Here is an 18,645-nt window from a genome sequence, read left to right on the forward strand (position 1 = left end):
AAAAAGTGTAATGACACAAATCTATAATGCAGTGAATCTAATTTGGCTCGATCTATTTATAGCCCCTAATGTAAAAGACATCATAATTCACTTCTGACAACAGTGAATGAACGTACTCCTGCATGTGTCGCGGACAAAATGAACTTCTGTACGCTGGAAGTTTCCCTCCAAGGCAAAACACTTGAGCAGCCTTTCATCAGTCGTTTCATTGCAGCCACCGGTTTACAGGTTACATCTGATGCATCGCAGCTCATGTAGCTGCTGTGTAGAGAAAGAAAATACCTTTTATTTGTTCTGCATTATTGATGTGCTGCTGTGTAGCTAACACTCTCTTCAGCCTAATGGGAATCCTTATACAGACATAAACACAACACGTACGGCGTCTGTGTTTCAGGGAGAGATGAGAGGCTCGAACAGGCAAGATGCTGCAGATGCGTTCAGTGTGTGTGTGTGTGTGTGTGTGTGTGTGTGTGTGTGTGTGTGTGTGTGTGTGTGTGTGTGTGTGTGTGTCAGCGACGTGAAGTGATTTAGAGAAACCAGCCGTAACTCTGACAGGAAGGTCCAAACCCGCCGTGTGTTTTAATGGTCCACATTCATTACGCCTCCTCAAGGGTCACACCGTGCTCACGGGAGATCGCTTTAAAGAGCATCTCTTCATCATGTCTGAGTCTGCGTCCGGCCACTTCTTGCGTCCGTCCGTGACCAATCGGAGGGAACGGCAGCGACTTTAGGTGTATCATGGTTTTTCATTCATTGCCGTTTCCTCCCTGCGACACGCTCCGCTCAGCTCCTGCTATTTTTGGACAGCGTGCTATTCTGAGTGACACCTCCCCATAAGATAATGATGCTTTGTAACAGCGCAGCGGGTTGGGCCGTCACCATGGTAATTAATTCTGTCGATGTAAATCAGTACAGATATGTGGAAAGGAGAGATAACAAAGTGTAATCTATCCTGTGCAGACAGATTGAATAATGGTCAAATGTGTAAAAGTTAAAAATATATAACAATAGATTTTCATATATAAGATATGAAAGAAAACACATTTATATTATGTACCTTCATTTGATGTATGTTTCATGGCATTGTACAGAACGAATGCAGTAACATCTATGCGAATCTGAAATCTAAGCACTGATTTCACTTGTGATGCCCATTGTGCCCCTTGGTTGCCCCCCAAGTGACTGTCTCTCAACGTGAGCTTTAAGTAACTGGCCCCGTGCGGCCGACCACTAATGGCTCCATCCAAGGGGGTGGATTTACACACTCCTCTGTCCTTATGGGAGCTGGTCAAAACAAAACAAACCTGACAGCTGTAATGGTCTTGAGAATACTGCAGTGCGTGTGTTATATGAGCGAGACGCGTGTGTGTGTGTGTGTGTGTGTGTGTGTGTGTGTGTGTGTGTGTGTGTGTGTGTGTGTGTGTGTGTGTGTGTGTGTGTGTGTGTGTGTGTGTGTGTGTGTGTGTGTGTGTGTGTGTCCTCGCCACATCTCGGCAGAAATTGCCAAGGGAAGTGGCGGGGTCAGAGAGAAAGAACAAGAGAGAAAACCAGTGGCTAATGGCTTTCCCATTGGGTCTTCACTTAACGGAACTCACAATAAAAAGTAGGAAGCCACAGGAGAGCAGCTATTAGGAGATATCTGACTTTATTGGCTAACACAACTGTTGAAGCGTTTTCTGCTGCTCCCAAACGCTTGTAGACAAGAACCTGTGAACTACTGTATGCGTGTAAAGAAAATTTATATGTAGTTTATAATTTTAGTATGCAAATGTTAGCATAGTTGCATAATAAGAAGTTAGGAATGTGACTAATGAATATTTTCATTATTGACGAATCTGCTAAAAATATGCCACTCTATTAATTATTGATCCTTCCACCCATCCATTAGCCCTGTGAGAAGACATCCAGAACATCGTACTGAAGGTGCCTGTCAATTATTTAATTAAGTCATGCAGTCTGATTCACTGAATTAGACCACTCAGTAGTAGCTTTATGCATGTTATTAAGATAGAGAAGACAATAACCAATGGAGTGCCACAAGGCTCTGAACTTGGTCCTTTAATTGTACTTTAAACAGTATTACTGTATATTATTTCATAAACATTTATGTAATTTATAAATGTTTTAAAGTGTATTTGGGGATGTGGTTTCCTTTGCCATCTTAAATACTTCTTTGACAAAGGCTTTATGCTTTTTTGGCCTGAATCATAACAAAAGTTTTATTAAGCCCCAATAAAAACTCACCATAGACGCAAACAGATGGGTTATGAACAGCATGTCAACCACACGGATGAAAAACCCATCAATAAAAGTAAAGTGAATTTCAAAAATATGAACTCCCAATTATCCCCAAGGGTTTGGATGAAAGATAAATTGTCATCTCTGCCTGGGCAAGATCGACCAAATCAGACAATATTTAATTTTTGTATAGCTCAAACAAATCAAAATCCATAAAAATCAATTGGTAGGAGTCCAGATACACATGTTTGCCCACCCTTGTACTAACACACACACATTAGGTTTACAAACACACACTGTCAATCTGTCCCTACTGTTGCAGCACTGAAAATCTGGTCCCGTGAGCAATCCATCTGTTCCATCATCCACCCCCTAATCAATTCATTCATTCCCTCCACCAGTCACTCTTTCTTCATTGGTCCATATGTTCATTCAATCAAGCCTTCGGTAATGTGATTTGCTCAGGATCCACACACACATGGCCTTTTCCTACATCTTTCCATCCCTCTTGTAATCTCTCCAACTTATGCCAAGGAGCTAATGAATTGTAAACAGTTTTCCTGACTTTGTGTTTCCCGAGTATTTAGACACCTCCTAAACGTGATACAAGTGTCAAATCAGGATCCTACCATCAAGCACTAACGTTTTCCTGACAGTGTGTTTTGTTTACATACTGTATAGGCTGATCACAAGAAACATGTGCACTGTGTGAGCCATTGATTTACCTCGTCATGTTCCTTCTCTCTGCCAAAACCCACAGAAGCCACCAAGTACCAGCCGTCTGCCACGTCACACTCTGAATATGAGAGATTGGCTCCAGACACTAATGTTCATTTCTGAGCTTTCTATTGAAGATGTAAAATAATGAAATACCTAATCAAGATTCAGTTACAAATCCAACTAAGTATCGTAAGCCCCAAGTTGAGGAGGGACTCTAAATGCGTGGTAATTACCTGAAAGCCTGACGATTATTTTTTTCAAGTTTTGGCGTGATTTTAATGACTGATTCTGTTTATGTGTCTAACCTGAAATATTTGAGGCTCTACTGTGTTTTTTAAAACGGCAGCGATGTTGGTGGAGATTCTCAGTTATCCGGGTGGAATAGTGTGAAGGTTGATTCATGTCCCCTGGATTTCTTCTTTTTAGTAGAAACTGAAACGAAAAAATGCAGCAATGTATTTGTGATGTGAAATCAAGGTTGTGAAAGAGAAGCAGGTAAGAGTAAGAAACAGAAAATGTGCAAAAGCATTTAATATTGTTATCTATGATTAGCTGCTGCCCATCATCACCATCATCTCTTATTCCTGAGGGTACCTGATAAGCTGTGTGCTGCAGTGTAGCCTGAAATGCGATTTTTGTATGACGTTACAATATATAAATTGTGGTTTAGTTTTGTTTAATTTAGATTTCTACGGTCAGACGCGTGATTGTGTCGCCACCTCTCGACAGACAGAAGAAACAACTGTCTGAAATAGGAAACGCTACGTTTGTCCCTTACGGCGTTCCGTCGAATCATGGCGGCTCTCTTTTCGGTAAGTTACCCTTCAAATATCGTTCATTTTCTTCACTGCGAACAAATAAAATCTTAAATGGATATTTATCTCTGGCGTAGTCACTCCAGCTATGCGGCTAGTCTCCGTATTTGTTGCGATTCTTTAATCGAGTCGACTCAAGTTTTACTTTATCCTCGACAGTCTCAATATTTATCATCGATAGTTAGACGGGTATTTAAATGAATCACATACGTTATTTTTGGATAATTAGGGTTTAGAGAGACTGACGCAAAAGCTCGTGGCCTGATTGCATCATAACACCGTGGCATACACTTGATATCATTTATTAGATTCACGTATACGTTTATGTCTGGATGGGATCCACCTGGATCCGTTTACATTGCTGGTTCATTTTGCAAACGTAGATTTAAAATCTACGCTATCAGTAAATTATTATTTATTAAAATGATCTCGACATTTACCATCTGCAGCATTGAGGTTTACACTTTACTCCACCAATGAACATGGGCTTTTCGGCATTGTCCCTGCCTTCACATTTGGTACTTTAAATATACCTTATGGGTAATACTGTTGTAGTTCTATTACAATATTTTACTACAGTTGTTCTTAATGTTTTTGTCTTGCGCAGTCTCTTCACAGATGTTGCCAGCGGTTGGCTCTGCTCCGTGTTGCTAGGCAACTGAGTAGCTCCAGCTCAGTTTCTCGTCCTCCTTTGCACAGGAGGCTGCTCCGCTTCCTCACCCAGCGTTTCTATGATGTAGAGGAGCTCCTGGAGTGGAGTGTCCGTATGAAGAAGGAGGGGATCCAGAAAAAGAATGCGTAAATATCTAAGCTGTCTTAAACTTGGAGATGCATCAGTCCAGGGCACATTAGAGTCAACTGCATCTGGTCCATCACAGAGACAGTTTGTAAGCTTACTGCAGACACATAACTGGCTTTTGTTTCTGTCTTGCACAGCTACTATGGCTTCACTGAGCAGTTTTATGGGTCAGACATAGCAGCTGGGCATTTTGTCTTGAACATGAGGGGAGGATTTAGGTAAGTGGCAATAGTCGTAATTGTTTTTTCCTTGTTTATTTGTATTATTTTTGTTCATGTCAACCTCCAGGTTCTATGCAGAAACATGGAATTAGTAGCCATACAATTGAATTTTCCCTCATAATTAGTAACAATTCATCTGTTCAAGACTGTTGATCAAGCATTTAAGTCACCTAGAGCTAAAAATATCTTCTTTAAATGAATGCAAATACTCTAAACACATCCCAGACTGGCAGTTATTATATAGCGCATAAGTTATTTTTCTGCCACCTCGTGCTGTTTTCATGTGGTCATCTGTGCTGTGTTCTCAGATACACTGGACAGACAGACTGGTTCCGTGCAAACCAGAGGGGCAAGTTCAACTGGGATTTCTTGACATACAAAGACACCCCTCTGGAGGAAGTAGACATGAGTTACACTGTCATTAACTACAGAGGACTGGACAACCTGGGTACTGAGCATCTACTTTTATTTTACTCTTTTTCTCTCAGGTGCTGGTAAAACACGTGTGTTTTAATGTATTTTACTAATCCAATGTTTTTTTTCTGATTTGTCTTCCCTCAGTTGGACAGCAGTCATTGAAAACTCTGTCATTAAGAGGATGTCCAGAAGTGGATGACTGGTTTTTGGGCAGGCTCCATGTGTTTCAGAACTGTCTGGAGGAACTGGACATCTCTCACTGTCCACAAATCACTACAGGCGGCCTGGCTGCACTAAGGAATCTAAAGTAACTATCTCAACACTGACATCATAGTCTAGGTATTACAGACAAGTACGTAACACTGCTGTTTTGTGAAATGACTTTTTAAATATTCTGTATGCCCTGCAGGGGACTGCGGCGTCTGGACGTGTCATCTCTTCCTGGGATTTCGTGTCCTGGGTTGGTCATCATCCTGCTGGAGGAAATGTTGCCGCACTGCCAGATCACTGCTACCGGCTATGACCACAACCTTAAGCAGCAAGACGCAGAGAAGATGTAGGATCCCATGCAGGGATAGAAGTAGAGCATGAGAGGGGTCCGTTATCAGAGGCTTATTGTATGTAGGGCATGAACTGACTGAGTCTCCACTTAAAGCTCTGTTAATAAAGAAGTGTCACCACAGAAAGGGCTTCTAAAGGAGCAAACATGCTTACAAAGAAAACATTTGAACAATTCAGCTGTCACACGCTTATTTTCACTTACTGACACAGGCAGCTTAGATTCGTCAGAGAGCTAGCCCATAAAAAGTTTTTAAAACTCCTGCAGGGTCGACTGGATATAGACTAAAATCTGAATGGACATTGGCGGCATACAATTATGTATAATGTAAATGTATTTGTATTTACTTTCAAGGAATACTGTCACTGTCATCTTTTTGATCACAGTCTGCTGGTAATATTTTACTTTACTGTTCAAATATAAATATGAATAATTTACCAAAGAAAGACCTATTTGTTTAATATTATAATCCATGTCTATGTTTGACAGACTGTGGGAACCACACAGCAACACATGACTGTGTGTCTGTATGTATTTCTAATCTTCATGTATGTGTGGAAGCTTAAATGAGCAAAGTAAAGCCATTAATCCAGTGTGAGCTGTGCAGTGCAGCAGAGTTGGACCCTGCTCCTGTAGAGATGATGTGGCTGAACGCTCACTGGGACATACAGTACATTTCTACAGCAATGACAACCAGGTTTGTAATTAAAATCCAGAAACAGATCCCGCTTCTCGTAATTCTATTATTAACAGTAAATCATATTGTATGTGCTGATTCGGATAACATTGATAAAAAGCGTAAAATATAGATTCGCCATAGGAACTAATATTTCCTGTGAAGTGGGTCACAGCGAGCACGGACCTTATACTTGACGCACACCAACACGACGGAACAGCTGAGTGCTTGATAGCTACAGTACAGTAGTTTTCTGACACTGCTGCGGGGAAAACACTTGAAATAAATTGCCACTCGGACCCTTCAGGGTAAAGGGTCACATTAGACGGATAATGTCTGACGCATCAGGTAGGGTGACTGTCTGACGTGAGAATTAAGATACGGTGCTGGGAACAGTGCGTCTCGTTAGTGTAGCTACAGTAGCTGCAAAGCTAACTTTACAGTTTACGATGAGTCAACGTTTCAGCTGGTGTTCAATTTTGCATTCGTAGAACATTCTAAAAAAGTAGAAGAGGAGGAGGAGGAGGTCACACCTGACCCACAGGTAAGGGTACAATTTCCTATCCCTGAGTTCGGTCGTAGTTAGGGTGTGGTTCATGGTACCCAGCTGTAGACTGGTGTTCAAGTTTTAACTCGTGAGCGACTTCCGAATACCGCACTGGTTCCTCATAGCTACGCCAGATGTTTGAAGCAGGAAAAGCTGCCCTTGTCGATGCCTGGACAATGTTTTCTCAATGTATTGTCTTTACATTTTTACAAGGCGTAATTTGCTGTAAAACATCTAAACACTGACGGAACATGCGCGTTATTAACGCTTTAATGACAAAGAGGTGACTCCTAAATCTGTTCTTTCCACCAATTAATGCTGTGTTGTTTCACATGTAGGAACTATCCGACGACAGCAGCGAAGACGAGGCTGCAGGAGAGAGTGAGTAAACAAACGTAGGACATGTGTAACAAAGTACTGGTGAACTTTGTTGTTGTACTTTTTATTGTTAATAATGTCATATATGATTTTAGTCATATATGTCATATATGATTTTAGTCACATAACATATGTGAAATAACCAAATCATAAATAAAAGTAATAGTAATTTTTGGATCAAAAAGTAACCTAATTGCAACATCAGCAGATGCCTAATTTAATATTCACTCACAATTTATCCCTTTGCTCTACTATTTTAGATGCTATGTAATCATTTGATAAACATACTAGAGATACTGTGTACTTACTAAGAGTTTTAAGCTTATTGATTTTGTTCACAGTGGACTTCCTGCGGAATCTCTTCTCCAGCACCTTGGGCCTTGGCTCAGCAGATAAAGTTCTGGATGAATTGACACTGAGTGGAGTGGCGCACTACATAAACAGTGGCAAATGTAAGTTTGTGTCTGCTTTATGTTATGTGGCTTACATTAGCGTCCATACACCATGGCTGACTGAGGTAGACTATATTCATAAGATGCGACTTTATTAATCCCACGATGGGGAAATGTTTTTCTTTTACAGCAGCAAAGAGACATAGAAGACAACAGACAAAACAGGATAGGATAGAGTTGACAGCAGTATTGACTAAAATAAAAATAGAATGTATTAATTACCTAAAAGGCTGTGAAGGCATGATTGATTTAACTTTGTCTTATCTCTACACAGGTAAAAACATTATCTGTATGGTTGGAGCAGGAATATCCACATGTGAGTATCTCATCTTTATTTTAACAAATGTCACACTTATATACACTTATACACTTATACAATATATATTTATTATGACGTTCTTCACAGCGGCTGGGATCCCTGATTTCCGCTCGCCAGGAACAGGCCTGTATGCAAACCTGCAGAAATATAACCTGCCCTATCCAGAGGCTATTTTCCAGATAGATTACTTCCAGGTTTGTGAAAAAATCATTATCATATCATTAGGTTTAGATTAGTCAAATTCTTTGAGACATTTAAATTTCTTAAGTATGAGTAATGTCCTGACTTTTTTTTATTATTTAGGAACATCCAGAACCATTCTTTACTTTGGCTAAGGAGCTTTACCCAGGACAGTTTAAGGTACATAACTGTGGTGGAAATTTTCCATAAAGAAGCAGATGAGAGAGTTGTCCTTTTGTGCGATTTATTGAAATAATAAAGAAAATAAAATAATGGGGAAAGCAAATAAAAAGCATGGATGTTGATCGTGCACATCAACAAACCAAAAACCAGCTGGGGAGATCATTGCACACACCACGAAGGTGTGATGCAAAGAGCCCACGATCCTCAAGTTGCTTCTGCCTTTTAGCTTCTCTGTCCGACTAGGGTGGAATGTCTTTCTAACCCAATCAAATGACATGCACCATCTCCTCCCTGTCGCAGTGTGTGTGAAGATATTTACATTCTCACACCTGCATTGCTGACGTCCAACTATCTGTGAGAAAGGAGCACCAAGTCTCAACAGACAGAAACACAACTCCCTGACCTTGGGTTTGGGAGCTAGAGTTGAGAGTCTATCAGGCAGAGACAACCATTGAACAATGTAGGTGAAATGTCAAATGCATACAGTAAGACAAAACATAAGATATTCATTGCAGAACATAAGTCATAAATCATATAATAACTGCATAGAAGTAAGGAAGAGACATAGAAATAAGGAAGAGACAATTTTTCCCATAACACTCCCCCCTTTTGATTACACATTAATCAACCACTAAAAGAATAAAAATTGTCAACATCACATTCTGTAATAATAAAAGATCCTTGCAAATGAAACAATAAGGGTATTAACTCATCAAGATTCAAAATACACCTTCACATAAAATGCAGGTAACTTAAGGACAAAAGGTTGGGAGCTGTTTTGGTGGGTAGTTATACAAGAATAACCGCTGTATTGGCATGTGAAGAAAATAACTCCATTAGCATATTTGTATCAGATTATATTTCGTGATCAGATAGCCTAAGACCATCATCAAAGTCATTAAGTGAATTAGAGTTGGGATTTTTGAACATAGTGCATTGTGTCATTTGATACGAGAGTGTTGCTGAGGTCGCACGCATGATGAGACTTTTAACCAGTGGGATAACGCAAAAACCAAACAAGAGAATCATAGCCATCTCAATGATAAAGGAAACAGCTGTGGACATGAGAACAGATTTCCATTTTCCAGACATTTCGTCTAGCCAATTCCAAGAGGAAAAACCTATACCAGAGTTAGCTGAGATTCTGAAGGCCGTGGAGCGCCTTCGCCACAGTACCATTAGAATTAGTGTTATTCAGGATGTAAGTACAACATGCCTCTCCAAACATAACACAAACGCCTCTTTTCTCTGCTAACAACGTGTCTACGGCCATTCGACTGTAATGTAACAAAGACAATTAATGTATGATAGCCATAGGTTTCCGGTGGGGTTCTGTTTCATATATTCTTAAGACAGATTTCATGCTTTCGGATCTTTAATTGTACATTTGCGTCTAGAGCGAATAGGAGATTCAGGGATTTTAACCAGAATGATGATGCGTTTTGTCTCATAACCTCTGTCATCTGTAGATGAAGGATAAAACTAATTGAAGCAGTGAATAAAGTGATTGTGAGCAAATTAAACACCAAATCAACTTTAGGATATTTAAACTCAGTGTTGTGAATTATGGGAAATTTTCTCATTCAAAAATAGTGTGTAAAGTTACATGGAAACATCATATGATAAAGGCAATAATCCAAGTAACATAAAATGAAGTCTAACACAGCAAGGTTACAATTGATGTCTCACAACGATCTGCTTCTTCCTGTTGAACAGTAGCGTTAGATTGTTTCCAACCTGTGTGTTGAAGTATTGATTGTCCGTTGGAGTTCTTCAGGTTGTGATCAGCTGATCACAGAGACACTTGGGATTCGTTATCACCGCCAGGTTTCCTCCCAATGTCGTCTGAGTCACTGTCACTCCGTGATGTGAAGAGTCTACACGTCGTCCAGCGTCGGCAACTCAAGGCTGCTCGTGTGTGTGTTTTTTTAGGAGCGTGTGTGTAGATGTATGGTCTGATAGTGTGATTCACCGGCGCAGCTCCAGGCGGCGCTTGGCTCACACCTTTAGCTGAACGGTCAACGCAGCCTCGCCTCAGTGCGTGTGTGAGCACAGCGAGGGTCGTCCTTCTCAGTTCTTTTCGTTAGTGGTGGTTTTCTTCGTGAGATGTAGATGGAGGGTCGTCTGTTGGATCCGGGACCTTCCTGGATGGAGTGGATCCAAGTCACTCTTTCTGCGATCTTTACAGTCGTCTTGGTCGTCAGGAGGACCTGGAAGGGACCTTGCCACCGTTTGGAGTCCCCTGAACTCCTTAACGATGGCCCAGTGCCCTGGTTGGATGGTGTAATGGTCCTGTCGCCTGTTTTCACCTGTTGGGAAATCTGAATTATGGGGAAAAAGTGTTTGGGCGGCACGGCTGCCATCAGGCCCAAACCAGACTCCATGGCTACAGGTGGAAGCATTCTTCAGCCAGAGTCTGCGTTCCTGTGAGGTACAAAATGTTTAAAGCACAGGGAGAGAGGAAGGAGAGGGTAGAGAGGAAACGAGGAGAGGGAACAAGGATGAGGAGAGGGAGGGGTTGTTGGGCAGCGACCTTCGCAGCAGCGTCTGCAGCTGCATGTCGGCAGAAACACAGTTGTCAATGATGTTGTGAGTGGGACAGTTCCAAACAGCATTAGCTGTAGGTACTGTAGCAGTACAGCGTCCAGCAAAGCAGAACCTAATCATGATGTGAGATAGGTTTGCAATCAGACTTCAAAAGCTTCCTATGCTTCCACAGAGAACCAACGTATGACAAGCGTCTGTGGAGTCTGTGTAGATGGTAACAGACTCTCCTTCTGCTAGTTTACTAGCTTCAGTCAACGCGATCAACTCTGCAGCCTGAGCAGAGCAGTGTCTTTAAGACGCCAGACTTTAAGACGGACTCTTGATAGTAACGTTCAGCATGTTGAGTAAGGTGGTGTTGTATCTAAGCCATCGGGCTGTATAAAGATGTGATCTATTCCAAAAGAATCAAAAACACAGTATGAGGACAAAAGAACAGAAGTCGTACAACCTGATTTCTCATCCACTGTTTGAGTGAAAGGTCGCGTAGGGTCAGATCAGGAAGACCCAAAGTAGGAGCGGACTGAAGAGCAAGCATGAGGTCGGTGAACGTTGTTCAGCCTCAGACGTCCACGTGAGACAAGAAGTGGACGATGAAGACGTCTGCATCAGAACCCTGAGTGGGGCCTCAAAGACACTAAAGTTAGGAATGAAGTTCCTACAATAAGAACGAAAACCTAGAAAAGACATCAGCTGTTTTTACGTGCACGGTTTAGGCAGGTTTCAAATTGCTTCAACTCTGTTGGGTGAGATGGATTTGCCATCAGCTGTAATTACAATGACCCAGAAAAATAACCTTTGTCTGAACAAACTGTAATTTAGACAGGCTCTTTGTGGCCTGTAGCATCCAATGTTTCAGTATCTTAGCGGTGTCTGCAGTAACACCATCTATGGCTCCTTTAAGAGGGTGTTGTTGTTTACATGGTTTGTGGTCAGATTTAGTTGTGATGACCACTGGTTCACATCCTCTGATCAAACCTACATCATATGTGTGTGAGTCACAGGGAAGCAGGGCTTCCTGTAAGGCTGAGTGTTGGGTCAGAGCGTCCTCTGAAAAATAAAAATAAAAACATGTAGTGTGTCATTAGAATGTGGAGGTTCACTGTTTGTTGTGCATGACAGGCAGAATAAAAAAAAAAGTTTTCTAAAAGTATGCAAAGTAGGTGAATTTGTCACATGGGGTCGGAAGTCGTTCACCAGTCTCCACCCCGTTGACATCTGTTCACGAAAGGACCCACGTCCTGCATCTGTCTCCATCATGTTTTCACAGAGGGACGTGTGGAACTGTAGAATAAACATCAAAATCTTTTTGTTCGTTAGTAGAAGAAATCGCAAGCGCAGACCTGTGTTCATCCCAAAAGAGGGAAGTTGAGGTCAGTTTGTGTGTATGTGTGTGAAATCATAAACAAGCTGTGATGCAGCCTGTGTGAGGGCCTCAGTTACAGCCCCCCCTCAGCAGCCAATGATAGGAGCACAGCTGAGCTGAAGTTAACACCAACAAAAGAGGGATTATTTAGAATGTCTGTAGATGTAAACTGCACTCCGTCTGGAGTGGAAATCAATCAAATACCTAAACTACACATGAGATCTCTTCCTAAAAATTTAACTGGGCACAAGTTTGAAAGCAAAAATAAATCTCAAGGTGTCTTGCTGTCAGATGTTGCACAAGACAGTGAAAGAATAAGATTTTCTTTAATAGTCTGGTACGTACAGTAATTATTATTACTTCTCTCTAATAGTCGTCTTCCCTTTAATAGTCATTAATAGTCTGTTTCAGTCAGTTTCAGTCTTCCTATAGTCTGTTTTGTTTTTCTACCGTCTGGCCAGACAAACTTATATTGTGCACAAATCTTTTTAGAAACATGGAGGATTTTATTCTGAATTTGTTGCAAGTTAAAAATAGTTTAAACCAATCAGACTGTAAAGTCATGCAGTAGTTGTCATTTAGCTGTTTGTCATCATTTAAAAATCACTCTGTGGGATTTTTTTTTTGAGCAGAAAGCGATTCTTCATTGCGAGCAGATAAGCATGAACATGAATTTGAGCGTGTATCAGCTGTAAGCGTGTTTCTTCATTGCGTGTATGAATGTGTGTGTGTGTTTGCGGTACCGTCTTGTACGTCACGTGAAAAGGAACCGTCACCTTCCTCCTTCCCCAACCATCAGTCTGATGTGAGCGCCAGTGGGTGAAGCCTTTCAATGGGACAGTTGTTCCTCGATGACAGACCTTTCCTGGATCCTCGCATGCAGCTCTTTTGGGCCGATCACGTTTGAAGCCTCTCCTGTTGTTTCAACCAGTGTCTGTGTCAGAGCACGTCTTCTCTGCTGTTGCTCTGTCCTTGTTTTCCTTTGCTGATTGTCATAAGCAGATGTCTGTGTCAGACACACACGCTTGTAGTAGCTGGTTCATCTGATGAGCCCAGAACGTGATGGCTGCAGACGTTGTGGGGTCAGTGAGGCGTCCATGCTGTGGTCTGTGTCCTCCAGCTGCTGTGGTGTCAGAGCTTCCACCCTGTTCTGGTTGTTGGTTAGCGCTTCTTCTCCTTCGGTTCTTCTGCTGATGGTGGGAAAGGAGTCCAGATCCGGATTTACCCTCATCGCGCTCAGTTCTGCATTAGAATAGAGAGCAGAAAGAATGGGAGCATTTGCTCTTGACATGATATGTGTGTGTGTGGTGTGTGTGTGTGTGGCGAGTGCAAACAATTCTTCCCCAGAGTTGTTATCTCCTTTTTTTTTTTTTTTCTCTGTTACTCTCATCTCTCTTTTGTTTCTTTTAGGGGTTTCGTTTTGATAGTTTTGCTTTTTCAAATCTCATCTTTTGTATCTAACTTTTCTTTTAAGGTGCGTATGTCCTTTTACACTAAGCGATTCTCCTTTTGAACCCATAACCAGTTTCCCACTCATGGAAACATGAAACGCACTAATAACCATATTTACTTTTTACTTTTAATTACTTTTACTTTTGTAATGCTGCAGTCTGGTGGTGGAGACTTAGATCGCCCCGAACCCATCTTTCAGAGTCCCGGCGGTTTTCTGCCTTAGATTTTTATGTGTTCCGGCCGGAACCTTCCCAAAATGCCTTTTTATCGGACGTCTCCGTAAAAAGGGAACCAACCCGATCTGGCGACAGAGTCTTTCACGAAGTACTTCCTCTAGGCCCGGGGCCCTCGTCTCTTGAAAATACTTCACTCTGCAAACGCACTCCCTCTTTCAGAAGCCGTCTTTTATACTCAGTCCCCCACGTGTGGACCACGCACAGATCAGAAAAACATGTCTGTATCCTCAGTACAGACGGAAGCTCGGTTCCACGAGCCAACCCTTAGCAACCACCGTCTCGACCACCAGGGCACACTTTGACCTAATTAATTTTTTTACCCGAATATTAAGTTTTTTAATTAAAAAAAAATTGTTTGGTCCTAATTATTATATTTTAGATGTTTTCAGCCACATAGTCGTTTTAGAAATATTATCTCTTTTCCTAGTTATATTTTCTTTTTGTTTTTTCCCAAATTAAAAGGAATCTCTCTCACCGAGCTGAGCCAAATTAGGATTTGAGTTTGAATCTGAGTTCGTGGATCTCGTCAGAGGCGATCCAGACGGGTGAGCAGTCCTCCCAGCTCTGAATGTCTGTAGAGGTTCGGAGGCTGAGCGACCCTAGTCCTCAGGACTATCGTCCCTGGTCACACCGTCCAGACGACCTGCTGCGGGATCCTGTTCGTAGACGCCAATTTCTGTGGTGGAAATTTTCCATAAAGAAGCAGATGAGAGAGTTGTCCTTTTGTGCGATTTATTGAAATAATAAAGAAAATAAAATAATGGGGAAAGCAAATAAAAAGCATGGATGTTGATCGTGCACATCAACAAACCAAAAACCAGCTGGGGAGATCATTGCACACACCACGAAGGTGTGATGCAAAGAGCCCACGATCCTCAAGTTGCTTCTGCCTTTTAGCTTCTCTGTCCGACTAGGGTGGAATGTCTTTCTAACCCAATCAAATGACATGCACCATCTCCTCCCTGTCGCAGTGTGTGTGAAGATATTTACATTCTCACACCTGCATTGCTGACGTCCAACTATCTGTGAGAAAGGAGCACCAAGTCTCAACAGACAGAAACACAACTCCCTGACCTTGGGTTTGGGAGCTAGAGTTGAGAGTCTATCAGGCAGAGACAACCATTGAACAATGTAGGTGAAATGTCAAATGCATACAGTAAGACAAAACATAAGATATTCATTGCAGAACATAAGTCATAAATCATATAATAACTGCATAGAAGTAAGGAAGAGACATAGAAATAAGGAAGAGACAATTTTTCCCATAACAATAACATAACATAATTTTCTCCCTATAAATTCTTGTCTTGTGAACAATGAACTGCCTCACATATGTTTCTTGTTCTCTGGTGCTAAACGTCTATTTATGTTTAGCCGACCATCTGTCACTACTTTATAAAGATGCTGAAGGACAAGGGCGTCTTAAGACGCTGCTACACACAGGTAAGAATATGAAACATTCAGCATCACAATATGAAGTTGTTATTTAAGTGGTAAATAAATATTTATGTGTTAAATCAGAATATTGACACCCTGGAACGATTGGCTGGACTTGAAGGAGGGGATCTTATTGAAGCTCATGGAACATTTTACACATCTCACTGTGTAAGCTCTTGTTGCCGCAAGGAGTACAACCTGGACTGGATGAAAGGTGTCTCTCGAAGTGTTTTCATATATGAAGCCTGAGAAAAGCAGCACTTCAACGTTTTCTCCTTTTTCTTTTAGAAAAAGTCTTTTCTGATGATATTCCTCGATGTGACAAGTGCAGTAGTTTGGTAAAACCAGGTAATTTTTCTTTCTAGCAATATAGTTTTTAGTTTTGCTGTTTATTTTTATTAGATTACCTTACATAGTTCTGCATCACTTCTTACTAAATATTCTAGACAGTTCTGTTATCATACTTATGTGCCCCTGGTTTGTAATTACCCAGATATTGTCTTCTTTGGAGAGAATCTACCAGTTCAATTCTTCACTTCAATGAAATCGGTGAGCACATTAAAATCAGAGAAATAATGTAACAGCTGGGCAAAAATGAATTATTTTGACCTATTATGTTTTTTTTAACTGTCAGGACTTTCCTAACTGTGATCTCCTCATCATTATGGGGACATCTCTGAAAGTCCAGCCTTTTGCAAGCCTGGTCAGCAGGTACTAAAGCAGAATCAAATCTGCTGTAGTATAAATCTAGCCTTATAATGTAGTCAAGCATAGCTCAAAACATACCATATAATATAAATACTGTATAAGAAATAATAAAATTATAATTTTAAATTAACGTGTATAAGTCATCACTTTTGTTTTTCACAATTCTTGCCTGTGTTTCTGTTTTTATGATTCAGGGTTTCAAAAATTTGCCCCAGGTTGCTTATTAACATGGAGAAGGCAGGACAGGTGGTGTATTTAATGTCTCATATTTACCTTTGTTTCTTTGAACCTCGGTGCATCTATTACTGTTTTGCTGTGTTTCTGTGTATAGGCTGATCCCCTGTTCGGGATGCTTGGTTTAGGAGGAGGGATGGACTTTGACTCAGAAAAGGCATACAGGTGACACACAGATGCTTAGTCTAATACAGTAGATAGTTATAGACAACACTGGATTATTGTCATAAATGTTTTAATATTGCTGTGAATCAGAACGTGAAAGTGGAGTTTTGTGCCTGATGGAATATTGTGTATTGTTTCTGCAGGGATGTAGCTTACATTGGTACATGTGATGACGGCTGTTTGGCTCTAGCTGACCTGCTGGGCTGGAAGGCAAGTTCAAATTAATACTGTAATTTTAATTTTAGCACATTACTATCACACTGGATTATCACATTTGACCTCATGGGTAATTAAAAATAAAATGAATATAGTACAATTTCAGGTTTTGCAAGATTTTTGCAATTGATTGTTCTTGCAAATGCTACAACATTAAAGCAATTTATAATAATACTTCATGTCTTTAGTGCCTCTGCTTCTTACGTTGAACTAACAACCTGTGGGTTCTAGTTTTATATTTGAAGAACAGACGAGGGAAAGGTGTGAATTGTCTTTCTCTAGAGGTATTTGTATTATGTGAGAACACCTGCTTTACCCTGTACTCATACAGAAAAAGCAAAAAAGCTGAGTACTTGCTAAGTGTCAAGTAACCTATTTACGATTTTCCTGTGTGATGTCCTGTGTGGTTGCAACTCACCAGTGTGTAAGCACCTTGTAATAAATGCAACGCACAAACTCTTCTCGAATCACATTTTCATCGTTGCCGTCCTTCTTTTTTAGTGAGGCTGTGGACTGTTGTTATATTAAGTTTCTGTTCTTCTCCAGACGGAGCTGGAGGAATTGGTGAAGAAGGAGCATGCGAGAATTGAGAGTGACAATAAAAAAGAAAAGGCTTCTGATAGCAAAGGAGCTGCAGCTGCAGCTGCATCCGAGCCCAGAAAGGAAGAGTAACAAATTTAAAAAGAAAGATTTTTTTTTAAAGTACTAGTAGTCTATCACAATTTAAATTCTCATTTGCCTAAAACTGAACTGCTACATAACCACCAAACATGTGATGGCCCTTGATTTTACGCTCTTATGTCAGTCACTTACATTATTTTATTTGTTTCTCTTTTTTGCATTAACTTTGCTGCTCTGACCTGTTTTTCATTCTGTGTCATTGTTCAGTTGTATCTACAGCTCTACATAAAACATGAAAATGTCCCATATGGCTAATATGTTAAACACATTGTTGTGCAATGCTCTGTTGTGTCATCATATCTTTTCTACAGTAAATATTGCGAAATTATGTTTGTCATCCAGCTGTTGCATTCTAATAGAAGCTTTTTATATTTCATTTTGTTTTATTAACATTTGTTTGTGTTGAAGCTTTAATCCCATTGTAAGATCTGTAATGTCCTATAATAATGTTTTTACATATTGAAAGACTCTAACACTAACCTTGCTTTCTTGATGAATTTAGCTTGTGCTTTTCAAATCTTTGGGAATAAAGAAAGACAAAAAGCATAAAATGCTTGAAAATGGGGAAAATGGGAATATAATCTAATAAGGTAATCATTCATAATACAAGCATGGATTGTTGATTTTACTAACAAAGGGACTGCTGACACATGTACAGTACTAAGACACATGTCCACCTGCATAGTGCTGTGCTGCTGACCTTTAGCCAAATGCTAGCAAACAGATGGCAGGATGACGCTTTATAGTGCAGATGGATAATGAGCCGAATATGCTGCAACAATATCCTTCAATCAGCCAGAAGCTCAGTCTCATACCAATAAAAGCATCTTGGCTCTAACTGAAAACAAGACGCTCAAGCAAGCAGCAACTGAATGTGGTTGTAGTAAACCGGATTTCTTGAGATTCAAGTGTTAACATTTGTGCTTATACAGGTTTCTATAGGAACATGTCTCACCAAATACCTTCAAGGCCCTGAAAGACGACATAACATGCTTGTATTTCTTTAAAATCTGCAAGATTAAAATCTTTTAACACTTTTGTCAACTTTGATGTTTTCATCATTTCTGAGGAGAACGCGGACAACGAAGCAAGAAAGAAAACG

General features: G+C 40.6%; 2 protein-coding genes across 4 annotated transcripts; both read left to right on the forward strand.

Annotated features, from left to right (window-relative positions):
* Positions 1-3,611: 3,611 nt before the first annotated feature.
* Positions 3,612-6,492, forward strand: dmac2 (distal membrane arm assembly component 2). Of its 2 annotated transcripts, none has more exons than XM_029171547.3 (6): positions 3,612-3,770; positions 4,381-4,571; positions 4,710-4,790; positions 5,102-5,241; positions 5,355-5,517; positions 5,620-6,492. In XM_029171547.3, exons 1-6 carry the CDS (start codon positions 3,753-3,755, stop codon positions 5,768-5,770), a joined length of 744 nt encoding a protein of 247 aa, XP_029027380.1. In that variant the 5' UTR covers positions 3,612-3,752; the 3' UTR covers positions 5,771-6,492. The 2 variants fall into 2 exon arrangements, with proteins under 2 accessions (XP_029027380.1, XP_055369855.1); XM_055513880.1 differs by having other exon boundaries at positions 5,355-5,549; positions 5,620-5,759.
* A 136-nt stretch (positions 6,493-6,628) lies between these two features.
* On the forward strand, positions 6,629-18,587 carry sirt2 (sirtuin 2 (silent mating type information regulation 2, homolog) 2 (S. cerevisiae)). 2 transcript variants are annotated; one of them, XM_029171546.3, is made up of 16 exons: positions 6,629-6,793; positions 6,937-6,989; positions 7,331-7,373; positions 7,712-7,822; positions 8,097-8,138; positions 8,229-8,335; positions 8,445-8,501; positions 15,477-15,545; positions 15,624-15,753; positions 15,828-15,887; positions 16,033-16,088; positions 16,174-16,250; positions 16,442-16,493; positions 16,579-16,646; positions 16,790-16,856; positions 17,409-18,587. In XM_029171546.3, exons 1-16 carry the CDS (start codon positions 6,778-6,780, stop codon positions 17,532-17,534), a joined length of 1,134 nt encoding a protein of 377 aa, XP_029027379.1. In that variant the 5' UTR covers positions 6,629-6,777; the 3' UTR covers positions 17,535-18,587. The 2 variants fall into 2 exon arrangements, with proteins under 2 accessions (XP_029027379.1, XP_055369853.1); XM_055513878.1 differs by lacking the exons at positions 6,629-6,793; positions 6,937-6,989 and adding an exon at positions 7,092-7,181.
* The last annotated feature ends 58 nt before the right edge of the window (positions 18,588-18,645 follow it).

The sequence above is a fragment of the Betta splendens genome, chromosome 13, assembly GCF_900634795.4.
Source record: "Betta splendens chromosome 13, fBetSpl5.4, whole genome shotgun sequence".
Classification (NCBI taxonomy): domain Eukaryota; kingdom Metazoa; phylum Chordata; class Actinopteri; order Anabantiformes; family Osphronemidae; genus Betta; species Betta splendens.